This window comes from Calypte anna, chromosome 3 (genome assembly GCF_003957555.1).
Source record: "Calypte anna isolate BGI_N300 chromosome 3, bCalAnn1_v1.p, whole genome shotgun sequence".
Classification (NCBI taxonomy): domain Eukaryota; kingdom Metazoa; phylum Chordata; class Aves; order Apodiformes; family Trochilidae; genus Calypte; species Calypte anna.
Window position 1 is genome coordinate 87,407,546 of NC_044246.1, and position 18,650 is coordinate 87,426,195.

The window sequence follows — 18,650 nt, forward strand, 5'->3', positions numbered from 1 at the left end:
GACAGAATATTAGTTAATGAGAGCATTTACAGGCATTGTGGCAGAATTATTTTAGCTTGTTTGTACACACACAGAAATTGTACAATACTGGAAAACTGTAACTGAAAATATTTATAAGAATGAAATAGTAAAGTGGAAAAAAAGTGAAAAAGAAGGAAAAGAAACACTAAAATGAAAATTATCTAGGAAGAAGCTGAAGAAAATCTCTGTGTTTAAATTTAAAGTAAGGAATTTTTATATTTTAAACTTCCCATAAAGACCATATTCAGCATGTTATTCCTTCAGATAAAAACATGTATGAATTTCTGCTGTAATACATTCTTCTGCTCAAACCTGACTATTCCTTCTTGAACTGCTTATGCTAAGGTCATAAAATTGACAAGCAACCAGCCTGGTCAAGAATTTTTTTCCAATATGGAAAAGTCTCATTTTTATTTGTATTGTGGCAACTCCAATATTGCTGTCATTGCTCAAAAAAACCTGAACAACAAAGAAACCCAACTAACACTAAATCAAACTGAAAAAACAAACCAAAACTAAAAGACCAAAAGATGCAGAGCTGACACTGATTTGGAAAAATTCTTTGGTTTGGACTTAACCAGCATGAACCAGTAATGAAAAAAAGCCATCCAGAGGGATCTTGGCAGGAAAAAAACCTTAGAGATAGAAAGTCTCTGAATGCACAGAACAAATTTAGGGTGTAGAATGTATTGCAGTCATTCATTCTGTGGACAACTATACTTCTTATGGCTCCTTTATATATTCAGTTACAGTTTAAATACGATTTCCAAAGGCTAAGAAAAAGAAAAAAAAATGTAGAAAAAAGAATCTCATCCATGCTACTTGACTGCTTTCAACATTTGAAGAAAGTAGGAAGTGGACTATAGTCTATATTTCTTCAAAGAGTGGCACCATCATACTTCTGAATATTCAAAGCGAAATTTAGATGTCTTAAATAAATAAATTTAAAAAAAATTAAAAAAACCCAACCAACTAAGCAAAAAAAAACCCAAAAACAAAAACAAACCAAAACTCACCTAGGTATAAACTGGAATACCTAGGTATAAACTGGAATATGGAGAAAAAAAAATTCTTTTTAGAATTCTTCAAGCATTCTTCCAATGCACATTGGTATAAATGACAAGACAGTAGTTCAATTACATGTAAGAACACATACCTATTAGATGACTTCATTATAATTATTGATTCAGAAAAATCTATTTAAGTAGTAGTCTAATCAATTTAGTGATTGCCCTGACCCCTAATGGATTAATTTTAATATCCTTTACAAATATGTCTCCTTTTACCTTTGTTTCAATTTCATGCTGCAGTTGCAGACAACCTGTTCAATATTTCTCTACTGGAAATCTCAGAATTGGCAAGATTGGAAATTGGCAACTACTAGAATTTTCCATGACTATCCAAATAAGAGGACTGCACGCTGTAAGGTGGGAAAAATATTAAAGCAGCTTATTTAGAGCAGCACAAAATTGGTTAATTAATGTGTCATAAAAACTGAGTGAAATAAAATCGTGTACTTATGTGAAATGTAAAGAACAAAATAACTTAAATCTGCAGATCTGAATAAGAAGTTTAAGAAAACTGAATTAGTGAAAATGTAAAAAAAAAAATTATGAGCAGTAAGAAAAACTGATAAATTGAATGCTTCCTGAAATATGCAGTTGTTCAGAAAAATGCTTTACACAAAACATGGTAGGAAGCTGTACATCATAAGCTAGAAGACAATTCCATCCCAGAAGTGCCCAGCAGTAGGACAAGTGTTAATGGGCACGAACTGGGAAACAGGAAGTTCAGTTTAAACATGAGAAAAAACTTCACTGTGACAGTGACAAAGCCCTGGAACAGGCTGCTCAGGGAAGCTGTGGAATGTTTCATTCTCTGAAAACATCCAAAACCCATCTGGATGCAATCATGTGTAATGTGCTCCAGGCAATCCTGTTTTAGCGGAGCAGGGTAGACTAGATGGTCTCTAGAGGTCCTTTCCAACTCCAGTGATTATTCTGTGATGGGATGATATTGACAAAAATGAAGACATGAACAAAGAAACCCAGAGCCGCATCCAAAGTACTCTGTGTTATGAAAGTGCTTGGTTTTTGGTTCCATTCTTCTTAGTACTATTGTGCATTCACAAAGTCTCCCTTTAGCAACCTTTGCTTTGTCATAAAACCATTTGAAGGAAAAGACCCATCACAAAGCAAGACAGAAGATGGAGGATTATGCAAGGGACAATGAGTTGACATTAAGTGCATGAGTGTTAATGTTATAGACATAAAGGTGGAATCCAAGGTAACGCTGAGGGACAAAAGCCAACTAGAACAGTATTTTTGATTGAATGAGCAGGGCACATGCAGATACCAAGCACTTTTTGATCACTAAAGCGACAGGAAGACGTGCCTGTGATAGTGATTCCAGCTCATAATGAGAGAAAAAGACAAGGAGACTGAAAGTAATGTTAAGGTAGTGAGCTCAGAAGATGGAAAGGATGATGAAGCTGTCATCAGAGAAAGTGAGAAAGAAAAGGTGAGAGAAAGATATCATTGAAATGTTTATTCATCAGGTTTACTGATGAAAATGTATCCATAAGAACCATTGAAAAAAAAGAGACAGAGGACTTCACAGACAAGAAGAGGTCAGCAAGGGGGTAAACAGACATGAAAATCATGAACAGTCAATTGATAAAAATATTCTGAGTATTCCTTGGGACAATAAGTGGAGAGGTAGAATGATTTCTTCCTAGAAGTAGGAAATGGAAGCAAATATGGTCATTGCCTTACCTGTAAGTTATAATTCAGAAAAATAGAAAGATATGAACTAAGATATGCAGGATATTGGAAAGTGATACAAGTAAAGATTTCTCATGCATGGAGTAGAAGATGTGATATATCAAAGCCACACACAGAGGAAACAAAGCATGTGAATCAATATATGCTTTTAATTATAATTTTTTTTTTTGCAGATTAAAAGCAGATCTCTATTATACTTTATCATTCAACAGTGTCCTTAATCATACAAAGTCACATCTTGATGAACTTTCAGCTTCAACTATGAGCAAATTAGAACTTAGAAAACTGTGTCTTTTATTACTCTCACATAGAATTGTGGAGCATTAATGGTATAGAAGATGCTAGTGAAACCTTCAAAGCTTGATTAAAAGTAATATCCTGCAAAACAGTAGATATGGAGGAAATGCCTGCAGGTGCCTTGTTTTTACAGCAATTTACCATGCATGTACTAATTTCCCCATATGCCTTCCCGGAAGTGTTCCAATCAGAGCATCTCAGTGCTTGATTTACACTTCAGCTCCATTAAGACTGAGACATTACAGCAGCAGGAAAGATCCTCAAAAAGCTCAAGCCTGTAGTTATGTTTACTGACCATACTGGTTTCTTCATTAAATGTAGTTGCTTTCTTTTTCAAAACACATCTGAGTCAGTGAAAACATTTCTGCTCTAACACTGCCTGTTAGACTATAGATCTAAGGGTTTGAACACTTGAATTAGGAAGATGTGCATGGAATCAGGTTCCCCTCTGAAGAGGGAATCCCCAGCTGAAGGAGTTATAAAACCGTACTTCATGTTTGATGAGAATATTCATTAGGAATCAAGGCTATTATCAAAACCTTCGCTATTTGACTACTTATTTGACAACAGGTACAATGCATAACCCAAAGGTTCTGAAGAAAGACTGGTCTGCTTAATTCATCTCAGATAATGGAGAAATGTCTCACATTTGTGCTTTACTAACTTCTTGACTCTAATACCTTTGGAGAAAGAAAGAATTCTGTCATAAGTTTATCGACTCCTGATCAGCATCAAATTACTTCTCTAGAGACTATCTTCCATTCTGACTTTTTTATTCAAATTTGAGAGCAAGCCATCATAAATCAGTGCATTTCCATCACACACCCCAGCTTTAGCTGCCATGGCTCAAAATCAGCTCTGGTGTAATTGAACTTGGTAACTAAAGAATACAGTGGATAGGGATGTGAGAAGTGACCGTCTGTGGACCTTCACTCAGGAGCTATGCGTAAGCTGGATCAGCTGTCAATGTGCATAGCCAATTTTTGTGGTTGTCTGAATTTTGACCTTCAGCCTTGATTTCAAGGTCAGGTGACCTAGGATCTGCCTTGTCACCATGGGCTTGCCTGGACATCATTGGACTGTTAGCTGAATACCACCACTGGGCTGAATCCTGGCACAGACTGATGTTGTGACTGGATTTCCTGGCTAGACACCAGATTTGTCTTATCACTATGGACTTGTATGATGATCTGGAATATTAGGTGGGTCTCACTACTACGACAGAACTCCTCAGTGTTGTGAGACCTCGCCTTTGCCAGCAAGGCTGCTGTGCCTTCCTTTTTGTGTCCTGGATTTACTCACAGACCAGCCCACTCCTGCTTAACCCTGAACCCAGCACCTGATAAGCAGGTGCAGCAACATCAACCTGCTAAATGCCTTCAAGACAGGCTTGAGCAGAGTCATACAGAAAATCTGAAACAGAACTGTTAGAAAAACAGGTCTCTTGTGTCTCAGTTTCATGTTGAAGCCATGACTCTAACTTTTCTCACAGGAATTCATAAGTAAGCCTTTGTTTTCTGGAGATATGTCAATTCATCTTTAATATTCTCCATGGAGGACATAAAGTGGATTAAGATTTGCTTAAGGGATCGTAAAAAATTGTCCTGGGGCACTGTGAAATCTAATTGTCAGGATAATACACGCATGCTTTATTTAGATTGTTTACATCATGCATGGCACAATGAAAACTGAGTACCTCAGTGGGATATATAGACACTATCCAATATATGTACTAAGTTATACTAATTACACTGAGTTTGATTTACTTGTTCACATTGTTGAATTCTAAATTAACTTTAATAACTCAAGAGAAATCTCTTAGAGCTATTACGGTCATTTCCATAAAACAACTGCATGATGAGAAGATGCTTAAAAAAATATCTAAATAGAAAATTTGGCCTATAAAGAATGACAGAGCGTGGTTATTATCAGCTGTTATAATGTAATCACATGAATCACTATGGCATGCAAACCTTGTGCTCAGCTGTTGTTATCCTATTCTGGTCATTCCATCTCCAGCATTCCTAGCTTATTCCCTCCCACTTCCCAAATGAGAGGCTTCTCACATTTATCAAAGCTGTGGGAAGAGAAATCAAAAAGATCCAAGCAACTAAGAAAGGTCTGAAAGCAACAGTCAACTGGTCAACTAAGTCAAATGTTACGCCATTACTGTTTCCTTGTCTGCATTCAGGCGTTTTACATATCCATTAATTTTGAGTGCACTTGACACAAAAAGATAGAGATGCCTAATTAGGGTTGCTTGGGTTTTTTTTTTTTAAAATCATCTGAATTGTGTATATGTTGCACAGTGATCTTAAGCTGTATTTTAGGAATACTGAAGGGTGAGGAGGAAGGAGGAGCAGAAAAACATCTGACAAACCTACTACCCATGTGACAAACCCCCATTCCCTGTCCCCCTGCGCTACTGGGAGGGAGGAGGCAGAGAAATCAGGAGCAAAGCAATTTGGGCCCAGGAGGAAGGGAAGGGTGGGGTAAGATGCTTTAAAGATCTGTTTTTCTTTCTTAATACCCTTCCCTGATTTGATTGATCAGAAATTAAACTGGTATTTTCCCCAAGTTGAGTCTGCTTTGACTGTGAAGGTGAGTGAGGGTGGGTGAATCCTCTCTGTGTTTGCCTTGACCTGTGAGGGGAGCGGTAAGACAGCAGCCACACGGTTCTTTGCTGCCAGCTGGGCCTGAACCACAACACCTAATTCTTAAAAAGGCTGTTTGAATTCAGACTGACTTTTCAGATGCCCTTACAGGCCCTTTAGTTTTGTTTTTCTACATTCAGTAAAGTAGAGAACTACCGCATTGGACAGTTAATGTGTAGAAACACTGTGAATAAGAAAACATCTCTGGTTTTCCTGAGGCACAAAAAGATGCCATGAAAATGAGCTATGAGCGTGCCAAGTTCTGCAACATTTGCATTACTACATATACACCTGATATGACTACATAATCTCATTGGCATTATATCCGATCTGCAACCTATTTTCTGCTAGTTATTCCAAAACAAATTTTTATTTCTATTGTTAACTCTTTAATTTCTTATGCCATTCGTTGCAATATGTTTATGAATTACAGTTCAGAACAGGGGAACCCAGACTGAAACTTTACTACTTTGGCTGCCTATTTTTTATTTCCAGAAATACCCACTGTCAATAGATGCTCTATAAAGTTAAAATTCAATTCCACAATATACAATACTCCAGAAAACACAATTATATCCATGATGTGAAGTGGAAAGGAAGAGTTTACTCTAGACTGTTTGCTCATGTTATTTAACAACAAAATATGGTGAGTTTTAAAAAATGGAATATCATGAACATAAAATATGGAAATAAGGCAGAATTTTTGTTTTCTACTGACCTATAGTTTTTGGGACCCAACAACACTTCAAGCAATTTCTTGTGTCTGAAAGCACTAGCACAGTGACTGAATTTACATACAAGAGAAGCTATTAACTTACTGAAACGTTCTGCAAATTCTGCTCAAAAATAATCTATACTTTTAGTTCTGCAAAATCATTTGGCATCAAGTATTCTATACCTAAATCCAGTTTTGTTATTACTGCTATGCCATATTTGGGTAACTGCCATTATTTTCATAGTCAGACCTAGGAGATATCCAGAAAGAGACAAAAAAGAAAAAAAAAAATTCTTGCCTTCCAATACTATTTGACCACTTACAAGCTATAACCCACAATCAAATTGGCTTTCCAAGTACAAATCATTCCCTGGACATCAAAAAGTGTTATTTTATATTTTTCTTTTCCCTCACCAGATCCTGATTATATGTTACCAAACAAATACCACTTTACAGCATGAGAAAAAGAAAACATTTTTTTCTCCTTTCGTTATTTTCCTTTCTCTGTTCTATGTAGTTTTTACTGCTATTGCTTTTATATAATAGTTTTGATGTACTAAATGGGTTTTCTGTCCCTAATCCCAAAACATCTAAATGGTGCCTTATTGGAAACCAAACTAACTGCACTCTCGTGGCAAACATTCATTAAAAAATTTCTAAATGGAACAAAAGAGGAACAAAGTTAAGGTCAGTGTAAGGATGTTCAGTTATTTGATAATATTTCACAACAGTCACTTTTTTGCAGAAAAAAGTTGGACAGCATAAAATGGACCTACACTGATATGAACTCTGGCTATTAATTAAATCTTAATGATTTAAATATTTGAGTTCTAAAGTTACCCTATGTTTGTTGTAAAGGGACATCTGAATGGTACTGAAGCATCTTCAAAAGGTGCTCAATGTCACCATTCAGCAAATTGCACCGAGTCCTGATGTTTTGTACAAGCAAGAGGTTCAAAGGCTTTGAAGAAACCAAATCATGTTTTGGCAGTTTAGCAATTCTTAGGCTGTCAGGCATCCTGTGATAACTGTTCACCACAGCTGGGAGGTAACATAACTTTATTTAAGCTGTTTTAATGGAAGGCTAGGCTTTATCTCAGTGAAGCTTGAAATTTAAAAAAAAAAATAAAAAAAAAAATTGCAGGTTGAGAGCAATCCCATTTTATGCCCACCTATAGCTAGGACAGACTTTAAACATTCCTAAAACCAGTGATAGTGCAGATTAACGTGAGCATATAGAATGCTGAGTGACAGGTAAAAATTTGGGTTATAACCATATATATTAAAACCATAACCATTATAACCATATATTAAAAAACACATGAACCAACATGCTAAAATATAATTTAATGACTAAAAAAAATACAAGCAGAAGAAAATACTCTAACAAGTGTCTAGAAAAGGAAAAATGGCCACATTCCTACACAGTCCTTTGCTTCCTTATTTTCCGAGCTTTAAAACTCCAAAGTGCATGCTTCAAGTACATTCAGAGAACAAAAACATATACCAAGCAAATTCATCCTAACATCTTGTCAAATAACATGATAAACAGTACAAAAACAAACACTGCAAACCCCTCTAAGATCTGCTGCTGAATACTATTTCTAAGTAGATAAGCCAGTGCTATATTTGAATGTCTTATCCTACTGATGTGCAGTGTCTACTATTTCAGTTTATGAGAAGTTTGGATATCCATAATTTTAACTTTTTGCAAATTATTTCTAAGTACAATCAGGAATGTAAAACAGATGATGTGGTATAAAATCATCAGCAATGTGTTCCAGTAGTGGAACTAATCATCCAAGAAACAGGTAAAAGTTCAATTTGGCAAAGTTAAATGGCAGTCATTTTGCAGAAATTAACTTTTCTTTGTGCATTGTTGACTATGAATGGAGACCATTATTTTTCATTGCCTAGATAGTGATATAATTTTCAAAGCTAAATGAGCATTAAAAACATTCATTCTGTGCTTTTGCAATGAACAATCTAAGATACCTAATGGTAAAATGAAACATTGCCCTTCATCTTTACGAACGTATTGTATCCTCTTGAGGTAAAAATGAGAAAGGAGGGGATAAGCTTGCTGTATTTTTGAAAAGTTTCTCTCAGAAATGGGAGAATGTGCAAAAAACCAGCCTGCCTGACTGAAGATACAGTTGTCCTGCTGACTCTCCCACAGTTTCTTCCCCTTGGTAGGCCAGTTTCTTTCCATTCCTCTCCTATATTGGAGATGAGATTTTGATGCCAATAGAGGGAGGAAATATGTTTCACCAAAGGGCACAACTTACATACAAATGAATGGCTTTCCAAGTACTTGCCTGTGAGATCAGCTGACATTCTAGCTATGCTGCTCTGCAACAGGACAAGAGACAAGATTTTCTGTACTGTTTACTACACTAGTACACTGTTGTCCCACAGATGTACTTGAAATCTACCTCCTTTCAAGATAGTTGACTAATGAGTAATGGAAGGAAGTATGAAGCTGTTAAACAATGTATTACAAAACACTGATAAGTGTTAACTGATGCAATTGGCACTGAAAGTGGAAGACCTTGTTAAAAAAATTACCACAAAATAAAAATCGTTAGAGAAGAGCAGAAGTTTGAAACACAGATTAAATGAAAAGTCCTTCATGTAGAGATCAAATGTCTTTTCTATGAAACTTTTTTGTTTGGTTTTTTGTTTTATTTGCATTTTTCTGTTGTTTGGGTATTTGGGGTTTTTTTGGTTGGTTGGTTTGTAAGCTTTTTAGGGTTTTTTTGTTGGCACTTTTTAAATTGTATTTTTTTAAATTATTGTTTAATTTTTTTTTCCTGAAAAGCCAGAATACTGAAACCAACTTTGACAGATGGTATGCCAAGTTCTTAGGTTGTTATAAACCATGATACTTCAACCTTCACCATGGAGCTCATTTCTGGGTAATGGATCTCTCGGACATACTGTATGTAACATGTAGAGTTAAGAGCAGTCTCTTAAGTCTTTGTAAGTAATATGGTCTGTTGACTCCAGTCTCAAATAGGAAACCATTCTGCTTCTACTCATTTTTTCTAGTTTTTACCAGCTGAAAGTACGATTCCTTGGGTTTGTTCCTATTTTAACTAATTTATATTTTGTGGGGTTTTACTTTAATTCTATTTATTTTTTCTGCTTTAATTTTCACTAGAGAGTGAGTTACAAAACCCTGTAGAATTCACTGCAACTGAGGGTGAACTATGTTATTTACAGTACCTAGTCATACCATCTCTAGCAGAACACCACTAGCTGATGCACCACCATATGATTGCAGGACATTGTTATAGTGACTGCCTTATAGGGACACAAAATTCTAGAATGAGTTATCAGTTTGTGCAGAATCACATCTTGTTATCAGACTGTGACACTCCAGTGCCTCTCCTGTATTGTCTGGAATGTCTTGACACTATACTGCACCGAGTATGATCATTGCTTCTTTACCTTAATATGAAATGATACGACTCTCTTGGGTGTGCATTTACTCTGTTAACTCAGCTACCACTAAAGACTTAATTTGTAATGGTACTAGAATCTAAGAAATATATACTTAAATGATAAAAAAACTATTTCCACAAATCAGTTGCAGACACTGTTGTTGATGGTGGAAGCATTTTTTTAGTTAGTCTGAAGCCTGGATGTCTGTGCCTTTTCTTGTTTCCATTTCTTTATAACCTTTTACTCCACTGTGTCTTATTTAAGGAAACAGCTTAGATTAGTCCAGTTTCCTACAGCACCTATTTAAAAATAGTTAATTGGCTAATTTATTTAGCTTTATCTCTAAGGGTAATTAGTTAATCATATACAAAAAACTAACTACTGAATAATGACTATTACGTGGAATATTGTCATAGAATAAAGTTAGGTCTTTTTCCACATTTGTGAAGATTGCTTGATAAAGATTCATAATGACATTTTATTGGTATTAGTAATTTTTAAGCTGAAGAAATTGGGAGCTGTATTTCATGAGGACCATTGAGTATACAGGTTTAGAACTCTTCACAGTTTTGCACTGTTCACAGACAAGTTTTCAGGGAATGGGAATCATTTCATAAACTTACTTGATACTGAGAAATAAATAAATGCTCTCAATCATTTACTTTAGGCTCTAAGTCAGACCCTGTGATGAGCTAGACCTTGAAATTGTGTATGAAGTTTTCGCCCTTTAATTAGTAGAGAAAGCTTGAGTCTTTTAAAAGCAAACATTGATCTGTTCAAGGAATTGCCAAGGCTCCTGAAAAGGGAATGATATGAATATATACATGGAGCAAAATTATATAAGGGTATAAAAAAAAAATCCAATTGACCTTTCTCTGTAGTTTTCCTATACTTTTGTCTATTTTTCTGTGAAAACTGCCTCATCTGTTAGCCTTTAGCCACCAGAATATTGCTGCCTATGGTTTGAGTAAATGCAGAACCAGGAAACAGGAGAGTGACACTGGCTGAATATGAATCCTGGGAGTTGAAGGATTTTTTGAGGAGTGAGGAAATAAATGACAGACACCCATTTTCATATAACAGAGCATCTGCTCAGCTGACAATGTAGAGGTTTTGAGCAGGAAAGACCGGTGGGCTACAAATGACTGTGAAACAAAGAGGATTAGGATCAGGAGCCAAAGTCAAGAATGTAAAGGAGAGGGGGAAGAATGCAGAACTTGTAGCTCCTCTGACCTCATGATCTGAGAACAGAATGTGACCAGCTATGCAGCACAGTGCAATGAGAAAAGCAGTAGTCATGCCTGCCAGGGCTGGTTTCTCACCTGGACTATACCTTGCACCATGCCTTTGACATTGTTAGGGGAGCTGCCAGAAATTAAGAGTATGGAGAAATGTGGGAAAGTTCTCAAGCCTGAATTTGTTCCTTTTTGATTCATGTACACAAACACAGTCATAAAACTCAGATCCTAGCCCAAATTAGGAGAATGATGGTCACTGACTCTTTTAGGCTGTTTTGAGAAGAAATGAGATGTTAGATAATGGAAACTGGCAAAAGTCTATATTGCACAATTACAGAATAAAATATTTAAAAGTTATACAAAATAGTATTCAAAAGCTAGAAAAAAATTTGGAGAAAATATACATACTCGAGAAATTAAAGGGGGACTTGTGTTTTTATATCCTTTAGGACTGTATTTCTTTGCAAAACCACACAAGCTTCACTTTATATTCTCCTTCTGAAAATTTATTCCTGACAAAACCAAACTTAATTACATTACCATTACAAAGGTATTTACATATGAACTATGGCATACTACACACTTTCTAAAAAACAAGTGCAATCCACACAGTGGTTCCTTAAAGGGTGTACCCTTAAATTTTGCTTTGTGAAAACACAGAGTATTCAGGAATAACTGGATGAAAAGAGGAAAGAGAACTAAGTGGCTATTTTGGGGCATTCTATGGAATTTGCATTTTCATTTTTATGATAGGTCCAATTTTATTTCTCTTGGGAAAAAATGTTGAAATTTTACCAGCTGATTTTTTATTAACCATAAATATCCATTTCAAAATTCCTAAATACTGCACTTTAGCACTAAATGGCCTCAGAACAAGCAGTAATTTCATTACAATTTAATTCTTAGTAAAGGGGTGTGTAATTATTAAAATAGTTGCTTCCTGGCTGACCATTTAGACCTTTTCTTTACAACTCTGGACAAGTTAAAATCAATATTGAAGCTTTTTTTCTGTCTTCTTTAACATATTTGAAAAAAAGACACTTAAAAATGTTAAAACCAATTCAGTCTCTGTGTATATTTTAGGCCAGTACAATATTTAAGATATATGACTCCAAGGATCCTGAGTGCTGCACTTAAGATTCACATCACCAACTCTGGTACGAAAAAGACAAGCAGTCTAGGCAGATGCTATTAGGCTAAGTCAATGAACCATATAATGGTTTCTAGAGGAGATGAAGAAGATTTACAATTTACAAGACCTAAAAATCATACCTTGAGAAAAGGTGAATGAAGCCACAGTAAGAGACAGAAATTCAGCTTGCTCATTTTCTAGAAATCCCAAAGCTCAACAGGTGTACCACTGTTTGTGTCTTATAGTTGAAGTAGGTACATCTTCTGAAAGTTCCTTTGGTCACTAACATTTCTGCATATCTCTAGTTAGGACTGGCAACTTCTAAGATACACACCACTAGACTGCAGGATTGTTTAACCATTTGGTACAGATTTCACAGATATGAACACGGAATGGCAGATCAAGAGGGAACAAGTAAGTATGCAAAAAACAAGACAACGGATGCTGTTTCAAAATATTTTTCTCCCCTAGGGTAACCTGGACTGTCTGTGAAGGCAGACATCAAACTTTGCTCTTTGCCAATATCCATAAAGCTTACCTAAACAGCTCAGCATCATGTCTAAAATTATATACTCATCACTATACTGGATTGGATTACTCATCAGACTAACAATGTCACATTAGCCATTCTTAAGTAGACAGATAACAGACCATTGGTTAGAAGCTGATTTTTGCATGTAAGAAATGGTTTACACCTTTTCATTTTTTTCCGCATAAACACCACATAGACATCTAACTTGGTTTTATTTTATTACTCTTAACTCCTTGGCCCTATGGTCATTCAGAATTATTTTTTTTGTTTTCCTCTGAGCAAGGTTAAACAGAAATATCAGATGATTAGATGTCATCTACTTCTAATAATCTGTTCTCAAATAATCTATTCTAATCATTCCAGTTCTCAATCCATTATTTTATTAACATGCGGCTCTGAAACTTTGTGTTCACAGGATCACAAAGCTTTCACTCTTTGCTTTAGATTCCATGAATCATTTAAGCCTAAACTAGTCACTAGATTTTCAGTAGAACTTACAGGAGGCAACCCATGCCCTGAATTTAGATGTCTGAGATTGTATGAATTGCTCTCCTGAGCAAGTTTCCCTTGATTGTGAAGGAAATTTGAGGTGATTTTGGCAAACTATGGGATGCTTAAAGTAAGTAAAATGAATCCCAACAATATAATCTCAATTAAAAAGAGCACTGCAAGTGATGACTATGGAAAATTAAAAAAAAACAACAACTGTATTCTTTAGACTGTTCTTTTTGGACAGCAATACTGATCTTTTCTCTGAGCTCTACTGAAAAGTGACCATGGGATTTTAGTGAATTCTTTGAGATTCCTACATTATGTACGGTTTGAACTATTCCCTCTTGCATGCTCTGTCAACACTGAATTCAATCTTCCAGTGGATATCTCCCTCTTTTCATTTTGCTATACCCCTGGAGAACTTCATTTTTTTTCTGTCTTTAGTCTAAATAGCTTTGTGATATCTGCATATTTTAGAACATTACTGATCACTCAAACCTCAGTCTTCATAAAATTAACATTTACAAAAGTGGCTTTTCTCATGCTGAAAATTATGTTTATTTTCTGTCAGTTCCAAATAACATCCATGACAACACATTGCACTTGAAGATTAGTGTTAGTGTTCTCATTAATATCTTCTAAGAGCTGTTAGCTTCATTTTTGACAAGAGTCTGTGCTTCCAGCTAGTTTAGGGACTCTTGAGTGGTAGCAAAAACTCTTGGTTTTTTCCTTAGAGGAGAAGGAGCAGGATAAGGAAGGAGGCTTCCATTTCCTATCAGAGGCTTTTATTTTACCTAATAATTTATTAAAGGAATATAATATAGAACTGAGAGCACACAAATAAATGCCACCTGTCCCAGACATGCCATGCATGATCAAAGAAAATTGTTGCTTTTAAATTTGTTAAGTTTTTCAGAGTGTATTCTCTATCCTTGAAAGAAAAGCTAAGAGAAGATGGACCTTGATTTAATGGAAATACATTGGAAGGGAAATCACTTTCATGGAAATAGCTGAACTGCCTAAATAAGCACCAAAGCAAGTACTGGATCATCTGGATTTGGAACCAGTCTCTGATGGTTTGTCCAGAAGCAATGAAAAATTTGAGTTAAAAGTCACCACATTTGAAATTTTAATAGTGTCAGGGCAACTTTAGGTCTTTATGGTCTTTTGGACCTTTTAGCTACTTTGGTCTTCATGGACCTTTTAGCTACTTTGAAATATATAATAGTGTGTCTTGGTATAGCCTACCATATAATAAAGGTAACTTCCATCCCTTCCCATGTGCAATGATATGGGAATATGAAATGGACAATCACTGCAGAGTGGCTGTTGTATAGTAACTTGTTAAGCAACAGCTTCTGTGTCTTGAAAGAAAGAAAAAATAAAATTTCATCTGTGGAGGATCTCAGAAGATCAGCATATGTGTCAAACACAATTAGATGTTCAAATTGCATATGGGCCACTACAGTGCTATTCAATTAGAAATATAACTAGTAAATTGAAATTAGCAGAAGGAAACCAAGATGTCTATTGGATGCAGTAAAATATGCTACAGAATTGGATTTTTTTTCTGACAAGAAGCAGCAGTACTGAATTTTTTCAGCAGTAAATTTTTTCTCATATATCTCTACCAATTTTAAAATGAAAATAAAGCAAAAGGCAGTTAGAATATCTGAAGGTGCTGAGGGAATATAATCTGCTAAATAATTATGGAATAACTCATAACCTGTTTAAAGATGAATATACAAAAGATGGGCCTCTTTTCCATGCATATATACTTCCTTCATGGAATGCATTTGCTGATTAATGACAAGAATGCTATTATGAAATATAAACAAGACCTCACACATCTTTAAACTCCTGTTGGAAGAACAGCATTAATGCTAAGACAAGACGACAACAACAACTGCATAGTTCATTCCTCTCAGCTGAGGTCAACACAAATGTTTCCCAAGCTCCAAGTATATAGTCCATCAGACATGGATTTGCTAGCCCATGAGGATAACTACACTGAACTGTCCTGGATATATTCCTTTCCTTATTTGTGAAGAAAGAAATTACTCCTTGGTGATAAAAACCTTCAGTTCCTGTCTTGCCATGTCACCTGAGCTCAAGTGTTCTGCTCAAGGAGTTGCACAGCTGTGACTCTCTCCTTTTCTGACAGTTGATCAAGGGAAGGATAAACTCATGACAACATGTAAAGGCACAGAGTTAGGAAGTCAGAATAAACCTATACATTCATCTTACTTTCCTCAGTTTCTTTATATTTCTTTGATGTTATATAGTCAAGAAGAGAGCTAATCCTGAGTACCTAAAAATATCTCATATATGGGAAAAGAAAATCTGTCAAGGTGATGCAGTTTTATAGACTAACCAGTGCCCAGCATGGTATTTGATACAACTGGAAAGTTGTTGTTTACCACCTGAATCCACAAATATGGAGAGAAACAATTCAAATGTGTCTTCTTAAACATTTTTCCACCTTTTTTAGGACAAAGAGATCAGAATGCAGTACAACATATGGTATTTTCTTTCTAAATTCATGCAGGATTTAACATAATGAAGGACTGACAACTGGATGAAGCTTTAAGTGGTGTTGCAGTGCAAACAGTAAGCAACAGAAATAATAAATCACTGGTAAAAAGCTCAGGTTCCCATAGTGCATATTGAAATGTTTTAAACATATAAAGACTGCCAGAGTTCTTTTAGGTGAGTTTTTTGACATGTTTCCAATACAAGACTGTGCTTTACAGGGGCTAGTTTTTACAGTCTTATCAACCTAAATATAAACTCAATATAATAAATAATAAATATTAAAGTATTTTAAAAAATTATTCTTGCTTAGGAAGTTAAGACTCTAAATAGGGACATTTCAACACTTTGCCTGATTTATTCTGCCAATATTCTGCTTTCTAAATTACTGTATTGTCTAACTAATTCTAATGACTTGCGAGCGAACATATGCAACTGCATATACTAACTGAAAATCTGTAACAGTCTATTGACACCAGAAGTTTTTCTATTAAACAAATATATATTTTGAAGTTGATTTTGGCATTATAAAAGTACAGCTATAAAAATTAAAAAGAATAAGCAAGACACTAAGCAAAGACAAAATGCTTATAAAATAGCTTTTTAAACTATGTTTTTTTTCCATTGAACTTTAAATATAATACTCCCATATTGCAGGAGTATTTGTGGGTACTAGTAAGTGGAATGCAGTTGCTAAGAATCTTTATATTTTATGTTTATTATTATTTGATTATATTGCTTGACAACTTTCCAGTGCCACAAAGTTTGAAAAATAAAATAAAGTTTGAAACTTTCACACATAGAAAAAACTGATGTAAGAAACCATAGGCTAAAATTATTTTGGCAACTAATAGATTAATATTTTAAATTACTGCTTATCTGTCTATGCTGATTATTATCACACTGTAGGATGTGCAAGGACTGTTCTTTGGGAGAAAAAATGATTAAAAGAGATGATGTCAACAAAATTAACATTTGACAAGCTTAAGTATATTGATATCTTAATTAGCAAGATATTCTAAATTACCATTTGAAACTCTGCATGCCCTGAAAATGTTCTAATACCTACAGTTCTTAGTATATTGATGAATATGTTCTGTATTTTATTTGGAGTCTGAAACTTTGCATCTTGAGATAGTCCAATGTGTAAGGCATACCAAGTCTGCTAAACCAGAGAGGAGATAACCAAATAGATACAATCTGGAGGAAGAGGAGCAGCCCATTGTGGCGAGAGCACGCATTGTGGGAGAAGCAGCAACTCTGTAATACATACTTGTAATTTCTGATTTTCAATAGGTCATAAATTTGATAGAAGAAATTCCTATTTCTTACCTACATTTCCAGTCATTAGGTATGAATTCTGAAAGTCCATCATTCCCATTCCAACAATGTGTATAAAATCTTCTATCACCTGCATTAACTCCACCGAGCCTGGATAGATCTAACAAAGGAAGGTCAGAAATGTTGTTAGCTTTAATATCAAATTTACACAGAGGAAAATTTAAATAGAATCTAAATCTAAATGCCATCAAATGAAATTTGAGACTTAGCAATCAAACTGCTCCTCCCATGTTTCAATACGCAGATTTTTCTGTCACTATTTTGTCATCAGATCCTCATGTGGGCAGACACTGCTTCCCATAAAGCTACATGAAAAAGCTTTGAACTGGAACTGTGGAATGTTTGGTCTCAAAAATATTTTATATTTTATATACCTTTATATATTAAAAAAAACAAAAAACCAAACAAACAAAAAAAGAAAATATTTGCCATTACTTTAATGAATGTTTAAAACACTTTATATTTCCGAATAATACTAATTAAGATATTCTTCCTTCCTCCAGAAGATATCTTCAATAACTTCAGAACTACTGACACAGACAGCTGAATGCAAACCTTAACATGGCTTCTCCATCCTCTGTTGGTTTATATTTAAGTAATATAAATTGTTACTGGCAATGCTGTTTTCATCGTTGATGTGGACTACTTGAATAATAAATAGCTGAGCTTGGAAAGGGTCTCTGGAGATCATCTAGTTTAGCCTCCTGCTCAGAGCAAGATCAGTTCTAGCACATTGCCCAGGACCTCAGCCACTTGGATTTTGAAGATATCCCACAATGGAGAGCCCAGAGCAAGTCTGTGCAACATGTTCTAGCATTCAATCACTCTCACACTGAAAAGGGTTTTTGTATATTTTAATGGAATTTGCTGTGTTTTAATTTTTGCCCCTTGTTTCTTGTCCTGTTACCAGACACCACTAAAAGTCATTCCTCTCCACTATGCCTGCCCCAGGAATTTTTAAGGTTGACAGGGTCCTCACTTAGTTTTCTCTTTTCTAAGCAAAATACTGTCAGCCCTTTCAGCTTTTTCTTGCATATCAGTTGCTTCAATTCTCTAAACACCTTCATGGCTCTTCACTAGGCTCATTCCATTACAACCATGTCTGGTACTGGGGAGCCCAGAACTGGACACTGTAAACTAAAATAAATTGCAGAAGCCTTTGCATTGCTAGCATAACATCTGAGTATGACTTACAAAATGGTAAATACCAGCACATTTCCCAGAACTATAATTCATTTGCAAAGCTTTAAGCTACTGCAATCACACAAACATTAAAAATTATGTATCATAAACGCTTCATTAAAGGTCAAAACAATTACTATGAATCTTAAAAATTCTGGTCATATCATATATATAAAAATCATTTGTAGTTGTTATGGCCTGCTATTAACAGGGCAATTTTCAGTAATACAGTATTTTACAATAGAAAATAAAGTATTACTTGTTCATGGTGCTTTTTTCTTCAA

At 35.1% G+C, this 18,650-nt stretch overlaps 1 protein-coding gene across 1 annotated transcript in view; it reads right to left on the reverse strand.

The window, feature by feature from the left end:
- The window catches only part of ADGRB3 (adhesion G protein-coupled receptor B3), a 430,423-nt gene that overhangs the window by 187,524 nt on the left and 224,249 nt on the right, over positions 1 to 18,650 (reverse strand). Inside the window, exon 12 of the mRNA XM_008502299.2 lies at positions 17,176 to 17,284. Coding sequence (XP_008500521.1) covers positions 17,176 to 17,284 — 109 coding nt within the window. The remainder of the gene's footprint in view (positions 1 to 17,175; positions 17,285 to 18,650) is intronic.